General features: G+C 39.4%; 1 protein-coding gene across 4 annotated transcripts in view; it reads left to right on the forward strand.

The window, feature by feature from the left end:
- LIFR (LIF receptor subunit alpha) overlaps positions 1-19,339 on the forward strand; it is a 49,434-nt gene extending 30,095 nt beyond the window's left edge. For all 4 annotated transcript variants that reach the window (XM_079330096.1, XM_079330097.1, XM_079330094.1 and 1 more), the window contains 11 exons: positions 1,421-1,566; positions 4,043-4,208; positions 4,338-4,408; positions 4,824-5,037; positions 8,277-8,456; positions 10,045-10,146; positions 11,733-11,900; positions 12,533-12,694; positions 13,764-13,857; positions 14,384-14,462; positions 15,140-19,339. In XM_079330096.1, the coding sequence (XP_079186222.1) occupies positions 1,421-1,566; positions 4,043-4,208; positions 4,338-4,408; positions 4,824-5,037; positions 8,277-8,456; positions 10,045-10,146; positions 11,733-11,900; positions 12,533-12,694; positions 13,764-13,857; positions 14,384-14,462; positions 15,140-15,778 (2,021 nt within the window). In that variant the 3' untranslated portion in view covers positions 15,779-19,339. The remainder of the gene's footprint in view (positions 1-1,420; positions 1,567-4,042; positions 4,209-4,337; positions 4,409-4,823; positions 5,038-8,276; positions 8,457-10,044; positions 10,147-11,732; positions 11,901-12,532; positions 12,695-13,763; positions 13,858-14,383; positions 14,463-15,139) is intronic.
- The last annotated feature ends 2,051 nt before the right edge of the window (positions 19,340-21,390 follow it).

The raw sequence follows: 21,390 nt of genomic DNA on the forward strand, positions 1-21,390 counted from the left end.
AAAATTACCCAGGGTATGCCATGAGGCAATGATGGACTGTGCAGGGAGAAGTTCTCAACAGCTGCCATGTTGGACAGACTTCTGTGTGATAAATATGTGGTCTAATAATTAGCCAGCTGCTGTTTATCATGGAGTCCCAGAGTGGCTGGGGTTGGAAGAGACTTTAAGTATCATTTAATTCCAGCACAGCACCACCCACCATGCTCCATCTCCTGCTGTGAACAGGAATGCCATGCACTGGATCAAGTTGCTCAAGGCCCTATCCAAACTTGGCTTGAGCATTTCTATGGATGAGGTATCCACAACTTCTCTGGGCAAGTTTATGTTTTGCTTCATATTCTATTACACATCAACAATTAAAATTTAGGTGTAACTATGTAAAGTGACCTGGTATTCCAGCATGTGCTTATAGGCCAAAATATTACAAATATTTACAGCAGCAGGACTTGGAGCATTAAAAAAAACAACATGAAAAGACCAAAGGTATTATCAGAACTATTACATGCTCTTGATAATAGCATGCTAATCTGCTGTCAGGGTTTGGAGAAAGAAGTAACTTCTCTTTTAGTTTTAAAAAGGAAAGGAAGATAACCACGTCTCTATCACTGTCTTTTCCACCCTTTTTCCACGTTTTTCTCACAATCATGGCTGAGATTTCAGGGATTCCTATTGGTTACACTATTCTGCTGTTCTCAAAAAAACTGAATTAGATATGAGGATAGTGGCCAAGTGACCAAGCAGGTCCCAGTTCAACTAGCCTGAGGTTAGAATTGTCAGAGTAAATGGAGTTGAGAAAAAAATAATTTGTTTCTGTTAGTTGTAAACCGACACCCAGGTGATACATTACTATATCCTGTTTGTTTCATTTTCTTTCTTTTCTTCACTCTACTTAATTCCCAAAGCACAGCACATATTTCCTTAAGGTATCTGGACCAAATCCAACAGTAGATATTTTTTTTCCTCTGCTGGCTGTGCATGTTAGTGCTGAATATTATTAAAAAATTCTGTGAAGGGAGTTTTGGGGTGGGATTATTTAGGAATCTTTCTTTGTCTTGGTCTGCAGAAAAGTTCACATAAGTTGGGAAAAGTTGAGTAAATTTCATCTATCACTTGTCATTGGAAATGCCTGGTGTTTCATTTTTTGGTAAAATCAGTAAGAGGAAGGATGTTTTCCTGTGTCTTAATGCCTTATCATGTGTGCAGTACACTCAGTCTTGATAAATCTGTTTCCATGTTTGATAGCTGTAAAGAGAGTCAGCAATGAGACTGCTTGCAGGTGCTTTCCCAGCACCAGTTTTCCCAGTTGCTGATTGAAGTAGTTATCCTTCTGATTCTCCCTGATCTTCTAAAATAAGATTTTTCTGTACTGAAGTAAGTGTGATTTTTCTTATAACTGTAGGTTTTTTCTTTCTTTCTTAAGTGCATCCAAAAACACCAGAAAAGTTAACTGTTACTGGGAACAACTCCACAAGCATCCAATTGCGTTGGTTTATAAATGGCAGCTTTGCTGAGACCAGGCTTCTATGTCAAATTGAAATTAGCAGTAGTCACTCTGAGAGAAAACTGGTAAGTGTTGTTTTTAAAAGGTAATTTTTTTTTTAACAAATGCTGGTCTTTTTCACTGAACTAATCATGTTTCAAATTTTTTTCTCCCTAAGAGCTTCATTCTGATGATCTTATTAAATCATTAATATAGTAATGAGTAGAAATTCATTTACAAAAATCAGAAAAATTCCTGCTTATCTCAGTTATTGTCTGTTTTGGTTGGTTTTTTTTTTTTTTTTTTTTTGTTTTGACCACTAGAGAAAAGTCAAATTATGCACCAGGTTATTTGATACTTGAAGGGAGTACATAGTGCTTTATGTTGATCTTTTAGGTAACAGTCCTTGTGCTTTGTCCTTCCTGGTGCAAGCAGTATTAGTCTTATACTCTTGTTCCAGGATGCACTGCTGCCCTGCAGATTTCTACACTGGCTGTTTCAGATCTTGAAGTCTGCAGCTGAATTTCTCCCTTTGTTTTCCCCTCAGAGAGCAGTTCATTTGTTTACTGTCAGCAGTTGACATGCATGTGGCCATAATAGGCAGCTGCTAAACCTGGTCATATGTCAGTGATGCAGAGGCAGGATAGGAAAGGATACTTCCCTGGGATATATCAGTAGGCAAACTCCAGTGAGAACCTCTGCAGCACAACAGAAGGTATTTCTGGGTGGGATTCAGATTTTCAGACGGTCAGGCTTCCAGCTGCTGCCTGGTGCTTTGCATCAAGGACTGGAGCTGCGTATTTACTCTACTGACTGTCAGAGGAGCTTAGGATTCTAATTTAGACACCTGCACCAGTTAATGAGTGTAGGTGATGTGAAAATATCCTCTTCTGTATTGCCTGACTTAATGTGGGGAAGCCTAATGAGAAGTGCATTTTCAGCTGGCCTGAGATTTGCCCCCAGTTTATTTGTGCATACATATCTCTGACCATTTCAAGCAGGCATATAGTGAACTGTCAGGTAGGTCTGGGTGCACTGACCCTGAATTTTTAAGTTGAGCACATTAACCTCAGAGGCTTCTTTTTCCAATGCTTGTTTGATTTTTAGCAGTATTCTTTTACCCTCTGCACTTAGTTGCCAGCTGGGTACAGCTGTTGAGCACAGCCTTGAATAACATAAATGAAGCCACAGAAATCATTGAAGCTAGGATTGAAGATAATTATTATGTACATGCCTCCAAAATAATAGGGTGCATGCTCTGAAAGAGTTTTAAAAATACTTTCAAAGCACTTAATGAGAGCAAAACCCTTAAACTTTCATATTTTCTCTGTAATAGCATGTGTTAAGTAATACCAGAGATTAGGTACTACAAAAGGAACTTGTATATTTTTGGAATATGCAGCTCAAAACCTGGGGCATACACTCATTTGGGAACCCTGCTACTTCATCAATCATCTGGGATAGTGGGAAAGGGTCAGGACTTACACTTCCACAGCAGTTTGATTCCCTTCGCCTCTATCAGAGCCCTCACCCACAGGTATTTTGTATGCAGCAAACAGCTTGGCAGAACCTTTTACAGCTTTGTTATATGGTTGCTGGTTGCTTAATAAATAAACTCCAGGAGTTCCCTGTCACAAAAGGAGCTGTGAAATTGTTATGGGGTTTTACATGGCATTTTGAGGATGTTTTCAAAAGCATTTCCATCCGTATGAGAGATTGTTGGCTTTTCTAGTATTTTTGGAGTTGTCATTTGGCTTTTCTAGTATTTTTCAAGTTGTCATTTGCTTTAGAAATGCACAATTAGTTGCATCTTAAAGTCACTTGGAGTCCAGTTTTTGGCAACTGTGTTGCACATGTGTTATAATTAGATCCAGTAAAAAAATATTCCCAGACTTAGGGTTTCTTTAAGTATTTGTGAAACTGAAATGCTCTCTAGACTCGGAATAATAGGAGAGACTAGTCCTGTCATAAGAGCTGTGAGTTGAGATTTCCTGGATACTATATTTTTGAAGGGAAATGAAGGCAGTAAGACAGCATGATAAATGTCCCGCTCAAACAGACTGTCTTTAGTATATTTCTGTGCATGTCTCATAGAAGCAAGGCCTTTGTCCCCACAGTCTGATGTGCATGTGCTCAGTGGAAGTGTGGGTTCTGAACACTAGAATCCTGGGCTGCCCCTTGTGAGCAGTTTTGCTGGGAGAGAGGGGGACTGAATGGGATAGGTGGAAAACACCCACCTGCTACTGTGTGCTGAGCTCACCCTGTTGAAGAATCATCCTCTCCTTTTCACACTTTGCATCTCAAAGGTGCTGCCTACTGTATGCTGCAATTTCTTTCTGTGTAGAACTTTATTTTGGTGGATCTCTGAAGTTTTTTGATGTTTAGGGTGACTGCATGGGACATTTTTTTTCCCACTGTTTTCTTCATAGAGCTTGACAGCAGCTTTGACGTTGTCAGTGTTTTTGGGGGACAAAAACCACCACCTTTTTAGGTGTTGACTGACAATGTAATCTAGGAGAAAAAAATACGTGTATCATGTAAATTTCTGTAAATTTTTAACAGCACAATGTCTCCATGCCTGGTCGGAAATTTTCAACTTACACAGCTCATTTGAATGAATTGCACCCTGACACCAAGTACCAGCTCAGGGTGCGCTGCTCGGCCGCTGACCACTTCTGGAGGTGGAGTGACTGGAGCAGGGGAGTGGAGCAGACAACATCAGAAGCCCGTAAGTTCATCTAACTCTTGATGATAAAATGCTGAACTTAAAATCAGTCATCTAAAAAACCCTAACTTTTCAATAGATTGTCTACTGTGCAACTGGGGAAAAAAACACCAGTCTTATTTTTCTATTTAGCTCCTGCAAGAGGACCAGAGATCTGGAGAGAAAGGAGTCCTTCTGGTGAAAGCCTAATAGTCTTCTGGAAGGTAGACAAGACACATAAAAGAATATGTAATATAACTGTACAAAAAACTATTTACTTACACATTTAGAAATTAGTTAGATTTATAGTCAATAAACCAGACTACTTTTCTTAATGTTTTTGTAGACCCTACCATTGACACAAATATTTTTCCCCAAATAAGAATGTTATTAAAGTTTTATAATTTAAACCTTGCCTTGAAAAGCATTTCACATGAAGAATTAAATGTTTTATACATCTCAGTTGAAAATTAAAAACTCAGGAACTTTCATGTTAATTCTCAGTCACACTGAGTTACATTTTTGCCTTAAAGTCTTGTATGTTCATCAGACTAGAGCAGGAACAATGAATTCATGTTATCCTATGTCTTTTTCTGTATATTGCATTTTGGTTTTAATGTGCTCTTTTTCTGTTCATAGCCCTTAGCCCTTTCTGAAAGCAATGGAAAAATAGTGTCTCATGAGGTGTCCTGCTACCTGCAAGATACACTACTGGAGCATAAAGTAATCTCTGAACCCTCAAACAGTACTGAGATAAAACTTGGAAAAAGTGATTGTGTGATTAGCGTTGTAGCCAGAAACCAGGCGGGCTCATCTCCCCCTTCAAGGATAACAAGCGTAGAACTTCCAAGTGGTGAGTGCTTCCAGCTGAGAGTTGGACACCTTCAAAGCCTGGAGAACACCTGGGAGAGTTCATTAATTGAAAAATAATGCTTTGTTTGTTTGTGTTCATTTTCCCACACAAATCTGTTGGGTGGGGGAAAAAATTGCTGCTTTGCTTTTAGAGGAGTGTCTCACCAATTAATTGTGCTCTTTATATAAAATAAACATTTTAATGTGCAGTCTTTACAGCCATTTGTACTTTTCAGATTCAAGAATGAGGCTTCAAAAACATTGGTCTGGATTCATGTTTTTTTAGGGAGCTCAGTATATTTGTGGGCTCTTTTTGAGACACTGAGAAATGTTACATGCTAAAGAGATTTAGAAGTTTTGGAGGTGTTGTGTGGCTTTTAAGGTGAGAACTGTCAGTTCAATGCCAGTGAGCTCTGCAGGAGAATATTAATTGGACTGGTTGGTAAATTGCTGGCATCCTTGTGCTAGGGAGCCAGTGTTTGAAAAGGAGATAGGGCTTTAGCTTCCTAAACACTGCAACCCTTGCTGAGGACTTTGTAAAGGGAAGTAGCTGAGCAAGATAATGATTTTCTGCTCCTAACTCTGACCTTGGAGAGTAGATAAAATTGCAAAGTAGTTATTAAGAGTCCATGCTTCCCTGCATGCCAGACAGTGTAATCTCCCAAAGCCCAAAGCTTTAGCTCCAGATCTGGCTGATGCTTTGCAAGGAGGACAGATTTACACCCCATCTGCTTGTTTTCCAGGAGCGTTCATGGGTCTGCTTCTCCTTGCCCACCTGGAGAACATGTGTCACAGCTGGCTGTGGGCAACTCAGGTTCTGATAAGACAAGGCTATCTCTCATAGGAAGAAATGTGTTATGACTGAGATTCGCAGTGAGATGAAAAAACAAGTTTGTTTCTGTGTTAAGGAAAACCATGTGAAATACAATGTTTCTTGTGCTTCTCCAAAACAAAGAATCACAGATTAGGTCAAATTGGAAGGGTCCACAGCCCAATTTCCTCACCCAAACAGGGCCATCCCAGACCACAGGGCACAGGATTGTGTCCAGATGGTGCTTTGTATCTCCAGTGAGGGAGACTCCACAATCTCTCTGGGCAGCCTGTCCCCGTGCTTGGTCACTGCACAGAAAAGTTCTTCCTCACATTCAGGTGGAACTTCCTGTGCATCCATTTCTGTCCTATTGCTTAGCACCACTGAGCAGAGCCTGCTCCATGCTCTGACCCCTCCCTGCAGGCCCTGACAGGCATTGATAAGGCTCAACAGGGTCACTCCCTCAGCCTTTCCTCATAAGAGAGATGCTCCAGGCCCTTAAGCATCTTTGCTGCTCTTGTCCTGAGGAGCCCAGAAATGAGCACAGCACCAATGCTAATACATGGTAGTACATTCTTAGCCTGCTCTTTGGAGGGAAAATTAATTGTATGGGACATTTAATTTGAAGTGCTTCTATAGCTCTCCTTCAGCAGAGGAAGAGTGAGGCTCTGGGAGTCAAAGAGGTCTCTGTAATAGGTTTGTGGTGTGGGATAGCTGATGGCAACTAGAGGTTTGTATTCATTTTAACTTTCTCTTAGATGTCTGAGGTTCCCTTTGGTGTTACCCTACTTGTACTCATTAAAGATTTGCCCCCAAGTTGGTATAGAAATTGAGTCACCTACTGGAGTCATGAAAGATGACTCATTCAAAGAACTGGATGACATTTTTGCCCAGACATCTCTTTTGGCTGCTTCCTGTGTGCAGTCTGTAAGTGCTTTTAGTGTCCATAAGGGAGCAGAGGGTCTGAAGTTGAAGATCTGAGGTTTCAGAAAACTGAAAGCACACAGGATACACTGCCATAATTAATTTGTAGCTGTCTCTGAAAAGTGCTCTGTAGAGAGTTGGGACATGTAACCTGGCTGATCCAGGCTCCCCTACCACAGTAGTGCTCTAGTGCTAGTAGTTATTTGTTTTTCTAGTCTAGGTTGCAGCTATAAATACAACAAAATGAGCAGTACTGGCCATGGTAAATTTCTAGTCATCTATCTCAGAAAATAGGTGAAGTGTGGCATATTTAAGTGTTTTTTAGACAGTATATGATTATTGTCAGTAAAAAACTCTTTTCAGTAAATAGAAAAATTGAATTCTGCTAATTAGAAATATGATCTTTTCCAGCATCATAGAAATGTAGTTTCACTGGATGCATAGTAATTTTTTTAGGGAAAATATCAAAGCCCATGTAGAGTTGATTTGCTTTTTTAATTCATGTGTCTTTTTCTCGCCATGAGCAAGCTACAAAACAATTGTAAACTTAACTGTATGTTAAGATTATTTAGAAATAGACAGTCCTTTGACATTCACAATGGATCTGTGAGAATAAAGTTTTCATAGCACTAATTCTTAAAAACTGTCCTTGCCCTTCAGCCTTCCATAGTTTTTATGGCTTTAATAAAATGAAATAATAGACTCAATGGGGAGCATAAATGAGAACACTGAAAAAGGAAAACTGAAACCCTGAGATTGTTTTTGCAGATCTGTCATGGGGCCACTGCTTTTGTGGCAGCCTTGGAAACCATCCCTTAGCTCTGCAGGGTCCCATCTGATGGACAGCAGTGCAGGACAGCTGCAGGAATCGGAAGCTGTTCCCAGATCCGATCACTTCAAGGGCAGCTAAACTTTTGACAATCAGAAACAAGAAAAATAGACTAAAGGCAAAGCCTTTTTTTTTTTGCTTGCTTTTTTTTATTTCTTGTATAATTTACCCTTGGTAGACTGAAACCTCCATAAAGTTCACCAGGGACATGATTATTGCTGTTGATTCTTCATGAAAAATGGTTGTCTGTGGTTGGGCGAGTGACAGCAAGACACTTTGAAAGAAGCACAAAGCAAACCATTTGATGAAATGACAGCAGGAATTTATAGCTGGAGGCTCCTGCCAGATTGGTGTCAATTCATATTTGAACCTGACATCTGCTGTAAATCCTTACCTTGAAAAAGTGCTTTTTAAGCCAGTCCTGAGCTGCTGCATTTCTCGTCATTGTACTTAAGGCTGGCTGAGGGATTTGCTGCAGGCTATGTCTGATTCTGAGCACTCCAGGAAGCTCAGCTGAGTGCACTGCTTCGAATTTCACAGTTCACTCGTGCCTCTCGTTCTTAGAAATGACTGCTGTTTATAAAGCCATTGTGCTGTGGCTGGAAGGCTTTCTTTCATCTTGGGCTATAGATAAGTGTCTGCTCTTTGATGGATTTTTGTGTCATCTTTGTTGCAGACAATGTCACAACAGATCAGGCCGTGGCAATGGGAAACGGAATTAATATTTCTTGGGATTCTTACCCCAACATGACATGTGGCTACATAGTAAAATGGTGTCATTCATCTGGGTCTGAACACTGTAGTGTGGACTGGCAGAAATTTCCTTCAAATACAACAAATGTAGTGATAAAATCTGGTAAGTTAGAAATAATTTCGTGTGTGTCTTTCTGGTTGAGGTCCTGAGCAGCAAGTGGGATAAGAGCACATTAAGCTATATGTTGAAGATTGTTTGAATGCTGTGTACTTGTGTAAATAAATGAAATTCTTCTTGGTACTATGTTTATTTTAATTTCTTACACAGTCTTGCCAAATCCAAATATCAGTCTTGACTTAACTTTTATCATCCTGTGTTTATTAACTGTTTTGAAATTACCTCTTCTAGCTGTACCCCACAATTTCATAACTCGGCCTAATGCATAATGGTTAATCTAGAGTTTGGGGTTTTATTTGGATTCTAAGCATAAACAGTGCTGCTCAGGATGGGAGAAGACTAATCCGTTGTTTTTACATGAGGCAGATTTTTTTAAGTGTGACCTCCATGTGTTGGCTTGCTGTCAACTATTGAAATTTCCTGGAAAAGGGCACATTCCAGGTCTCTGGATGCTGGTGGGCAGATCAGGGAAATGAAATTCAGCTGTGGTGGGACTAGTAGCAGCAGAACAGGAAAGAGAGAACCCATTAAAGATGTGAGATATTTTTCTCTGCTGCTTATAAGGAAATATATTTGCCTTTTAGAAGAATTTACTGTTCAAGTCTCCATTCAAGAAAACTACTTGGAACTGTGTACATAGGAGCGTTGAGGAGGAGTGACACCTGGGAGGGTGGGAGCAATATGTTTTTCTGCCTGTAATTGCAACACTGTGTCCATGTTGTTTCTGTTTCTGCTAGCTATAGGTTGCTGTTTTTTAAGTAGACAATACTGTGTCAGTCCAATGATGCTTTATCCCTGATCTCTTCACTGGGATGGTTCTTGCAGCATGACTCTTGTGTGAGTTATCCGGCTGCTAGGGCTGGGCTCAAGCTGGCAAATCTACCTCTGCTCTTTGTCCTGCTAGGAGAATCTCTCTCTGGACCTGAACTCTTGCAAAACCCAGTTGACTTCTGTGTAGTTTCACAGTGATATCTTGTTTAGAAAAAGTCTTGAAAGTAGTTTACATCCCTGACTTGAGAAAATCCCAGAAAGGGGTAAATTATTTACACATAGCATCAAATATCTGTGCTTCTACCAAAGACTTGGGAAGCATAAATTTGATTACTATATTTTTTAAAGTCAGTTCAGGACTGAAGTTCATTGCTAAGTTGTTTCAGTGTCAATTTTGAGAGTTTTCTGCATTTTTTTTTTTTGTACTGCTGCTCCAGTAGCAAAATAAATTTGTGTTTCTGAGGAGGCATGATCTACATGGCTGCTGTGGGAGGAAAGGAAGGGGATTATTTCTGGTAACTTCAATTTGTGTTTCCCCGTGGAAGGAGCAATTTATGCAATTTGAGTAGCTTGTTTTGAATCCTCTTTGTTTAGTACTAGACTTTCTCTGGGAGCCAGATTTGGTTACTGCCTCTAAACCACATCTGATGGCATAGCTTTTGTAGAAATTACAAGTAGGAATGGTATTTATACAATTATACTTTGTAATTTTTTAATATGTATTTATATGTCTACATCATGTGAAGTCTAAAAGTATCATTCTTCTGAAGTGAAACATTCTTACAGCAGTTTTCTCTTGCAGCTCTTTTCAAACCTGGCGTGAGATACAACTTTTCTCTGTATGGCTGCAAATCCATGGGATACCAGTTGTTGAAAAATGTAACTGGGTATATGAAAGAGCTGCGTAAGTACACTTTTATCATTCAGGATCTCTGCAAAGTGAACTTAGTCTGTGTCTATTTTTAGCTCAGTTGGCAGAAGAAGACTGAGACCAGAACCCCCATGCAGTACTCCTGACTTCTGTTCTCTGTGTATAACTGTAACACCTTTCTCCAGCCATTTCCAGTTCCAAGCATATGCATAACCCTGTGTCCTCCAGCTTGTATGGTGGCACAGAGTGTCACAGCAATTCACAGACATAATTTGAACCACATGATCATGGTCCCTTCTACACAAGAGTGGGCAACTTCATTGATTCATCAAGTCCAAGTAAACTTCTAACTACATTTGGTACAGCTCAGCAGATGTAAAAAGTATCCATAACAATTGTTTGAAATCACTTCTTAGATCCAAACTAGATCCTAGAGCACAGACTGCTTTGAGAATTGCCCTTGTATTCTGTCTCACACCAACCCTGTCTGAGTAACTGGCATTTGACTCAGTGCTGTGCTTTGCTGGCCTGAAGATGCATTAGTATCTGAATGTGTTCTTTTCCCAGGTATCTGGACATGACTTTACCCTTTAACACCACAGCTGTATTGTATTGTATTTTGTTGTATTGTAACTACAGCACCCATTTCACTTTGAATTTTAATGTGCTTTCTGCCTTGAAAACTGAGCTGCTGACATAATCCGAGTCCTTGGGAATGGTGTTGTTTATTTTATTGCTAAGGTTGAAGGTGAGGTTAAGACAATTTTACAAGAAACTCAATTTTCAGCATTTGTATCTCTGAAAAAAAATTCTGAAAGGCTTCCCAGAGGAGTTTTCCATGTGTGCTGTGAACAGATCAGACAGAAGCTATAAAGTTATAAAGACTTTGAGACTAAAAATGCACTGAACGTACAGAAGAAACGTAGGAACTGAGAAATGCACAAGAGCATAGACTCATTCTAAAACGTCAGATTTGCCTTTGGACAGATAACCTTCAAGAGAAAAATGGATGCATTCTTAATTATGAATTCAGCCCTGCTGGATCAAAGCCAAATGTCAGACTAAGTCCTGACATTATACATGACCAGATGCATTATCTGCTGTAACACTTTCAGTAGGCTTCAGGTATTGGAATAAGGACTTGTGTAAACTGCTAACAGTAGTTCTTTTAAGCTGAGAGGGAGGAATGTGGGTTTTTTTAGTGTAAGACAAGCTATGAAGTCACAGAGTTAAAGCCTGTAAAAGCTAATACATATCCTCTGAGTGTTTTTACAATCTTTTTGGAGTTTTTGCAGTAAGAAGGGTATTTACATGTATGGGCCTGTAAGAGGGCTGACCAAAGACAAATTTTTCTTCTAGCACCTCTTAGTAGCTAATACTGCAGTAATTATTAGGAATTAGTCCAACATAGCTGTATTTTTGTATTTTTGTATTTTCCTGCTAAATCTTTCACATGTACTTTACTGTGAGGAGTCTTGAGGAAAAGGTTGGAAAATCCTAGCTCCAAAATAAAAGTGATTAAATACTTAAATGGTTTCAGTAATTTGAAAAATTGCAAAATTTCAGCATATGATGAGGTAATTTCTTACTGGTTTCTTCCTTCATAATTCTCCCTACAGCTCCAAAAACTGCACCAAATTTTATTGTTGAAGAAACTTCTTCAGATTCTATATTGGTAAAATGGGAAGACATTCCTATTGAAGAGTGTCGAGGGTTTTTAAAAGGATATCTTCTTTCCTTTGCAAAAGGTGAAAAAGATGCTTTAAAGCCTAGACTTTCAGAATCAGGTATGTTAATTGTGTAGATTGAAACTTCCTTGCTTACATATTTCTTTTTACTTTTATAAAATTTAATTTTGTTTTAATAAAAAAGATGCTTTAATAATAATTCAATTGTATAACTCACTGTTATAATTGGCCCCTGATATGTGACAAAGGCATTTAAAATAATCAGCTCCTTGTGTGATTAGCCCAGTTGTTTTTTAATATAAAGCAAAAGTTGGAGAGAGCCCTGTCTCACTGGGGCATAAAGTAAGACAGTGACTAAGTGGCAGTGTGTCATGCTGTCCACTGCTCAGATACCCTGGGTAGATGAGGTGGGGAGGTTACATGGCTATAATTAAGAGGGTATATCCTTTCAGTGCCTGTCCTGTCAGGACTGAAGCCTGACTCACATTCATAAGAGGACAAGTAGGAGGGTAAGGAAATTAAGTCAATCTGCAGCAGAAGCACCACACTCCTGTGCTGTTTAGTGCTGTGTAAGCAAGCAGCATTGCTGGGGTTCTTTGTTTCAGTTTTCCTTTACATGGACTGTTCTTCTGGTTTCTGCTCATTTCAACAAAGTTTTGTTAAAGTTTAGGTTGTCTTTTTTAATCCTTTCTTACAAAGTTATGCTTTTTTTACTGCTTCAAAACAAACAGGGAATCCAGAACTTAAAATTAATAATATCACTGACTTAACAAAGAAGTCTATGAAAATACTTGATCTTCAAGGCAAAACAAGTTACCAGCTGGAGCTACAAGCCTACACTGCTGGTGGGTTGAGCCCTCCAAACAGCCTCTATGTGGTGACAAAGGAGGACTGTAAGTTGATTATCCCTGTTCAAACATATCCTTGTCTTTAGCACAGGAGCTGTATGATATATATCAAGCTGTGCTTACTTTGCTGGTTTTTGGGGTTTTTTTTCTGGTCCTGTAAGTGGTTTGGGCCTACAGTCTAATTCTTCTGTTTATTTAGTTGGTTATTTATAAATACAAAAATTGGAATGGCTCAGAGTGAGGGAAAGATCCTTTCCTGTTACAGCTGCTTTGTAGTGCATGGTAATGTATGCTTAAAAAATAAATTCTACTAATAAATATAATGGACTCTGAGCTTGGTTATAATGGCTGTCTGAGCTTAGTTTTCTCAGACAGCCAGTTGTTTTTGTCAGGTTTCCCATGATGGGTATCTGCTAATACATGGTAGGAAGAAAGACATTGTGGAAATATTTATCAGTTTCAGAGTTGCAAACAGATGCTTTTCTGGTTTCGATTCAGTTTTATTGATCCCTTGACAGAAGCAAACACAGAAAGACAATTACCAAAAAAAAAAAAAAAATTACTTTGGAGAATGAGGAAAAAAATAAGTATTTCATGTGGATGTCTAGATACTAAAATACATGAAAAATCAAGCTTGAGGCATTTCATATCAGTGGAGGAAGGCAGTGGGGATGCGTTGGAGCTAAAGCCCAGGGATTGTAAGCATTGTAAAACATACAAAAGATAATGCTATTTATGCAATTAACTGTTGGCCTAGAAGAGCCCTTACCAGAAACTTGGCCAGCACAGGTAGCATGGAAGTGCAACACCAGTACTTAGTGAGAACAGAATCACAGTAGCAATGAGTCTTGTGCTGTACGTGAAGCCTTTTATAATTAATAATCAGAGAGAAATATCTGCTGATTCCTGTAGTTATCACTGAATCTGTCTATGGATGGACTTTTGCCCTTCCATCAAAGGGGAAGGGTGATGGTGTAGGTCACTGTTTGCAGACCACTGCACTAGCTGAGTTCAATTGAATGGTCTTTAATTGGGAGAAATTTTAGAAAAGGCATGAAACTTGCTGGTAACATTGGATATCTGTTTATTGTCTTTTATTTTTCTTATTCCCCAGCTGTAGGATTAATCATTGCAATTCTGATCCCTGTGGCAGTGGTGGTGCTGCTTGGAGTGTTGGCCAGCATCTTCTGCTACCGAAAGAGGGAATGGTAAATGCCTGCCTCGGGTTCTTATCTTCTCCTGGAAGTCTTTGCTTCAGTGCTAGGGCTTTCCATGATTTAAAATACCCAAAGATGTTAGTGGACTTTATTTAAAGGTGGGTGGGTGGCAAAAACACATTGTGGAAGGTTGAGGGAGAAACAGAGTTGGAGAGAGGTCACAGGGAGAAATGCAAAAAGTTTTTGCAGGAGCCTGTCTTCCAGCGAGCACCATTTATAAATAGTTCCCAAATGGAAATAAGCTGGTGACATACTGTAATTTGTGTGCCCTCTACAAACAAAGATGGACATACCATCTTCAGCTTTTAGTAAATGTGGCATATTAAATTCCCAACTTAAAAAAATAAAGGTTGCTGTTTTTTCCATTATACTCAGTGAAAGTTCAACACACTAAATCTTTGCACCAGATGTCTTCAGTGTTCTGAATTAAAGTGAAGCGTCCTGACTCCTTTTGTGTATTCACAATCTGTTTCAGGCCTTGCTATCTTTATAATAGTTTATTCTTTCCTCTTTAAAGGATTAAAGAAACATTTTATCCAGAAATCCCGAATCCTGAGAACAGTAAGGCACTGCAGTTTCAGAGGAACATCTGTGAGGTAACCCTTATTTTAAATGTAGTATTTCAAGCCTCTGAAAGATAAAACAAGTTAGAGAATTCTTTTGCAAACTTTGACTCATCTGTTCCAATTGTAGGAAAAAACTCTGTGGCGGGGGAAACAAGCCAATTTACTGAGTAACTTCTGTCAGGTGCTATCTAGAGCTTTGTAGTTATTAGTGCAGTTACTTGTTATGTTTGATCTAGGAAAGGAGTTCTGCATTTCTCTTCTTTCAGCTAATGAGAAATGCAGTACCTGATAACAATACAGAAGTAACACACCCATCTTTGTCAAATTGTTAGAAGAAGCAGAAAGTGTGGAGATCTGCTATATCACATCCTCCTGGTAGATACATTAGTTGGAGATAGGCATAATATTTAAACAGCCTTCTGGAATGAGTTATACAAAGACAAGATTTGGGGAGAGTCCTTGAATACTTACTGCAAGATCTCAAGTCTCTTTAATTTGCATAAAATACTTCTAACATTACCAGGAATTTGAGCCAGAAAGTCATAAATACTGTTTTTTGGGGTTTTCTTAATGTATTTCCTCAAGTGGCCCTGGGCTGAGTACATTCCACAAGCCACCAAACTGCTGTAATTTGTGCAAGTCGTTACTTTCAGGTTTTCCAGATCTTTTAGCTTATTGTCTCCCCCTTCTCCTTTTTCTCATTTCAGGGGAATAAGACGCTTAAAACACTGGAAATGAACCCATGCACCCCCAACAGTGTTGAAGTGGTAGAAACACAGTCTACAGCTCCAAAGATTGAAGACACAGAGATGATGTCCCCAGCAGCAGAGACCACTGTGCCTGAAGATGGCTCTGAGTCAGAAATGGAGAACCATGTTGTTGTGTCCTACTGCCCCCCTATCATTGAAGAGGAGATCTCGAATCCCCCTACAGATGAGCCTGGGGGGTCATCTCAGGTGGTTTACATTGACATCCAGTCAATGTATCAGCCTCAACTTAAACCAGAGGAGGAGCCAGAAATAGACTTAGTGACTACAGCAGGCTATAAGCCTCAAATGCAGCTGTCTATCAGTGCTCTGAAAATAGAGGGTCATTCACCTGTGGAGGAGGAATTGGATAAAACTGCAGGTTACCGACCTCAAGCAAACACAAATGCCTGGAACATGGGCACTCCAGACTCTCCTGGATCTGTTGAAAGCAACAATGAAAATGCATCTTTTGGGAGCCCATGTTCAATTAATTCCCGACAGTTTCTGCTTCCCCCAAAAGATGATGAAGACTCTCCTAAACCCATTAACACAGGGTGGTCCTTCACACATTTTTTTCAGAACAAACCAAATGATTAACAGTGAGTCCTCATTGCACATGAACCTGCCTTCTGAATAAGCTTTTATTCCTGATGTTGTAAAGAAAGGAAGAAGAAAAGTATAAAAGGCATGAAATATTCTTGGAGACAGTCAGCAGAAGTTCTAGTGAGCTGAATGTTACCATGTTTAAGTTAGTCAAAGTGTTAATATTCCATTGTAATAGAGGCTGAGAGGCCAAATTATAGCAATTTAGTTATTACTCTAGTAAAATATACTGGATGTAAGGGGTTTTGAATTTACAACCCCTGATAATTATAGTCAAAGAACTCTGCCTACCTTCACATAGTGCTCCAAGATTAATGTGATCTCATGCAATTTTTAACTTGGAAAGATTGCTTTGCTTTGTTGCAGTTGTTCTCAACCGTGCAGACTCGAATGATGCAGCGCCAACAGATTTCCTTTCTGAAGGTTTAATTTATAGCAAATCTCAGCCTAAGACACGGAAACAATGTGGTGGGAAACTGTTGAGATCTTTTACCTAGTTATAAACAAAGAACAAATGAGAGTGCTGTTTTTGTTTCTAGTCCTGTATGGAAGGTTATTGTCACTGTTTAACACTTACAAAGCAATGGCCATTCAAATCTGTTGCTTTTTAACTAGACACTAATTTCTGTACCTACTGTACAATGTTTATTAAATGTTTGACTCAGGGGTACAAACTTGGGGAAAAGAAGTGTAACACTGATTGAAACCTCAACAAGAACTGCATAAAGTTTAAAACTTCATTTTTTAAAAAAAAACTTAGAATGCTCTATATTTTTTCTATCTTTTGGTTAAAGAGTTAATCTTTCCTAATGTATTGCACTAATACATTTTGTACTTCATAGCTTCTGCTCCAGATCTCCTGCTTTGAAGTGGTACAGTAGTCCATTCACGCTCAGTGTTCAGCAGTCTTTGCACTATGCAGTAATGTAAGCCATGGGGAAATCTCTGTCTACTCATCTTAGCTGCTGAAGCAGTTTGGCACATGAAATTAGAGGTAGTAGGACTAGTTCTTTGAGAAGATACTGCTTTTTGGATGATCTTTATTGTATTAGCTTTGTATTACCTGCTACTTGGCTGATCTTTGGTATCTACCCAACCTTCTATACAAATCTTACCTGGGAGTACCAGGCAGGATTTCTCTAGTGGCAGGGAGAAACCCAGGGAGGTTTTAGTGCCACTAATTCTACCTCTCCTTTACCAGATATGTGATGCAAAGAAAGCTTAAATTATGTACATTTGTGTGCTTAAAGAAGTGTTTAGAACAATCATCTTTTAAAATGCTTGTTTTCTCATGTGCATCTCTAGACAACTGTAACATTTCACTGTGCAAATTTCAGGCTGTGGCATACATGAATTTCACTATCTCACAGGAGAAACTTTCAAGAAACTTGCCTGTTTCTTGCTGTAAAACAGTGGAGAGGTATCAAGTGTTAAAACAGCTTGATCAAAAAGGGTCTCCATAAAGTCCTAACCTTTTTTTTTTTTTTTAAATTTTCATTGCCTTATATACATTGGGTTTTGTTTGGGGTTTGGTTTTGGTGTTTTTGTTTTGTTGTTTTTTTTTTTAATAACTAAGCCATGGGAATGGTTTTCTAAACAAAACAGATAAGGAGACTGAATTGGCTAGGCTGCTAGTTGTAAAGGTGTGAAAGTAGACCAAGAGGATGACTTACCTTGACAGACATTTGGTCTCCAAACTACATGATCTGGCCATGAAAATAAAACCAAGCATAAGGTTAAACCTAATCACATCAATGGGTGGTTCAGTTCAGAGGCTGGCATGTCTCTGCCACCTCCATAGAATGAAAGTGGTATTTCAAAACTGATAAAAAGGCAAAGCACTAAATAGTTATCATAAATTCCTCTGTGTGCCTCCTGGAAGAGGGAACTGTGGAGAGATGAAAAACAGATTAGTCTGCAGGCCTGGCAGAATGCAAGGTGTCTCTGAAAGAACAGAAAGTGCACATAGAATTAATCTGTTGAGTCTTTGAATTAGCAGGACTGTGTGTGAAAAGACAGGCAGTGCAAAGAGCTGACATCCATTTGTGACCAGCACAAGGGAAGTGTCATAGCCTGTAGAACGTTAAACTAACACATGAAAGGAAGCAGTTAAGGCCTTTGTGATTGATAGCTGGGAGGAGGCTAAATCCTAATAATAACAACTGTTTTTCACAATAATTCTTAGAGTATTTCTTTTCACTAGTGTAGATTTGGCTTAATGTGTCCTTCTCCTCAGTGAATTTTAGCTTGTGCTATTTGCTTTTAATTGAAAGCAGATGATGTCATGGACAGTGTGTATGGGTAGTGGTTTGGGGTTTTTTTATAAAGCAGTTTTTCAGTGCAGAGGAGCAATCAGTATTGTATGGTGATTCAAATGAAAAAAAGAAACCACTTCTCTAGCAGAAGAGCTGACCATGAAAAGTAACTGTTGAATAGTTTTTCATATGGCTGTGTATTGCAAGAAACAAAATCAAACTGCACTTTGAGAGTACTAGCAATTTCTATTTGGAGACAGAATTTAATTTGATTTGGAAATTAGGGCAGCTGCAGAGAGCACAGAGCTCACAGGAAGCAGTTAGGACCATTCCCAGTGTTCACATGGTGAACCACTTACACATAAGCATCACATACTCAGGTTTCCCAGTATGCTGCTCTTCCTATTCAGTAAAGACAATAACATTTTAAATTGCTTCATTTCTTAGTGATTATGTGAGGAAAAGCTCCACAAATACATGTTGTGCCTCAATGTTGATGTTATAAACTCTCTCTTACCTAATTATTAATCTCTCTTTTATTCCCTTTTTTTTAAAATTCTTGACTATATACCTGGTGTTCTAACTTTCATCATGCAGGTCATTGTTCACAGCAATTGCTTTGGTAACAGAAGAATGGGGCAGATGTGGAGAGACACAGGCTTGTGCAGTATCTGTAGCATCATTGTTGCTTACTGCTGATGAGCCAGTAAGCAGTTGTCACTCCAGCACTTGCAAGTTCAGCTGCTTCACCCCTGTGGTTTCCTTTGAGCCTATCCAGTGCTGCCTTTCAAATGCCTGTCTTGGATCTTCAGCAGTGAATTCAGATGCTTGGGGAGAGGTGGTGTGCTGATATTGTGATCAGCCACCCCTAGGTGCCTGGAGCAGTAGATGACAAGGTGGATGACAAGGACAGCTGGGGAACAGGCTTGCTTTCTGAGCCCAAGTGCCATGTTAAACCAGTGAAGCATCTTCATGAATGTCTTTGAACCAAACACTCTTCCAAAGCATGGTGCTCTTTCATAGCCTCTCAATGCTTTGATAACAATTGTGAGCTCCAGAGGGGATCAGATTCTTTGTACTAGTGCCTTCCTTCTAGCTACCTGATGAGCTTCTTCAGACAACTTTTTTTCTGAAAAATATCTTAGGAATCCTAAAGTTTAAACTGCATTTCCTTACCATCATTTTGTGAAAGATCTTATCCTTCATTGGACATTTATTTTTAGTTCTTTTGGCTTTTTACTTCATTTTTTAGGAGAGTAGAAAGTGCAGCTTTAAAAAAAACCAAACAAAAAATCAAAACCCAACAGCTTCCAGAAGGGATATGACCAGAAGGGATTGGGTCCAAGTCACTGTCATGCCTAACTCAATGCTTCAGGCCTCCAGGATCAGTGTTCAGAGATGTAGGGTATTAATGCCAAGCAGTTGCTTTCTGAAGAAAGTTATCAGTTCTGCTGCTTTTTATTTTTGAGCCATGCCTGTCATATGTGACAATTTAAGTTTTGCAATGGGTTTTTTGTACTGTTCACTGTATGTGTGGAACATCAGTCACGTTTGATGTATCATTGTGCACTCTCCTATTATTTTTGTTTTTCTGTTGTGCACAAAATCTGGGAACTCAGGCTCGTGCGTTAGTTTTTGGGATGGTGGATCTGCATGTGATATACCTCACAGAACTACTAGTTAATATATCAACAAAATAGTAAGATAATATTACAGGCAGGCAGTGAATTACCTCCCCTATGCAGTGGCTGTATAGGCAGACCTAGAACCTGATAACTGACATTTGCTGTCTTTATTATCTCTAGTTGCTGCTTTCATGGGTAAACCATTTCCAAAGGGAGCCAGTTGCTGTGTTATTTGTCATGGCACAATTGCAGATGTGCCATGTTTCTTCATATTTCGTTTATGTGAGGGACCAGAACTTTCCTTTGCTAGGAACATGGCAGCAGCACACTCCTGCTGACCTCAGGCTTTAGGCTGCTCTGAAGAGGCATTTTCAAGCCACCTTTTCTGTTGCTGATAGGTTCAGCTGGGTAAAGCTTAGTGCTGTGATGTTTCCTGTGATCTTGTCCTCCAGGATACTCAGCTGAATATGAATAGGAGCAAAAATGAAAGTGAGTGGGTGCACTGGAGAGAGAAGGTGTTTAGACATCACTCTGAAAAGCCAGTGATAAATGGTGTGGTCTCTTTTAAAATAAATACTGCTTTGTAAATAGAATACTTGTATCCCTACAAGTAGATAGAAACATAGTAAAAGAATTTGAAATATATTAAAAAAATGTAACATTTAGAGAATGATTTTGCTAACAAGGCTCAATGTACCATAAATCTGTGAAGGGCTTCCCATGTAAATAGCATCTTCTGTTCTGCCACAGACTTTGATGAAGACTTCAGTGCAAATGATATGTAATATTTATAATACCAAGTCCTAACCCTTTATGCACACATGTGCTTGCATCATCATGTGCCTAGGTGCATATGGCAGAGAAAGTCGGCTTGCAATTGCCAAAGTGATTTTTTTTTTTGAGTCCTGTACATAAGTATATACCTTCTGAAACAGTTTTGTCTAGAGGAAGCACCTGCCATCTTGTGCTCCTCCCAACACACTTTGCAACACCTGTGGTGCTGTGCATTAAATGGTGCCTGCCCTCTGTGGCCAATGCTCAAAGATGCTGTTGGCAGTTCACAGTATTTGTTGTTTTTTTCCCTAGCCTTTTCCTTAGCCAGACTGGAAACACAGTCCCAGACCCCAAATGCTACACAAGGATTCAGAAATGTTGGAGTGTTTAATGTCCTTATGTTTAAGCCTGTCTTAGATATCTCATTAGGAGCTGGAAAACAGTTTCTTCCTCCACAATTTTCTTTCCCCTCCCCCATTTACATAACTCTGGATTTTCCCCTGTGTTTCTAAGATAACCAGTGTTTGTTTCCTTTTTGCATGTTGTACAAACAGACCTCAGATGATATTGGCAGGCTTTCTGTAAGTTGTCCCAGGGTGCGTGACAATACTTCTCCCCCACAAAAATATCTGTTAATTCCTTCTGCTTTTACAATGAAAAAGAATATCTCCAGAGGACTTTTGGGTTTTGGAGGGCAGGGGCTCAGTCTCCCCATGCAGGTATGCTGGTCTAATGGTAGGGTCTTTCATGAGAGAATGGGGTTCATCCCTCTCCAGTCTCACCCTCTTCTTGCAACAGCACTGTCCAGGTGACTTTGTGGTGCACCAGAGCAGATGAAATCCTTGGTTTTCAACATATATCTAACAAAATCTGTATGACAGTCTCAAATCTGCATTTTGACTGAAAGTGAGCTTCAGTGGAGGTGTATGCACAGCTTCCACTAGAAGACTCA

This window comes from Erithacus rubecula (assembly GCF_903797595.1).
Source record: "Erithacus rubecula genome assembly, chromosome: Z".
Taxonomy (NCBI): Eukaryota; Metazoa; Chordata; class Aves; order Passeriformes; family Muscicapidae; genus Erithacus; species Erithacus rubecula.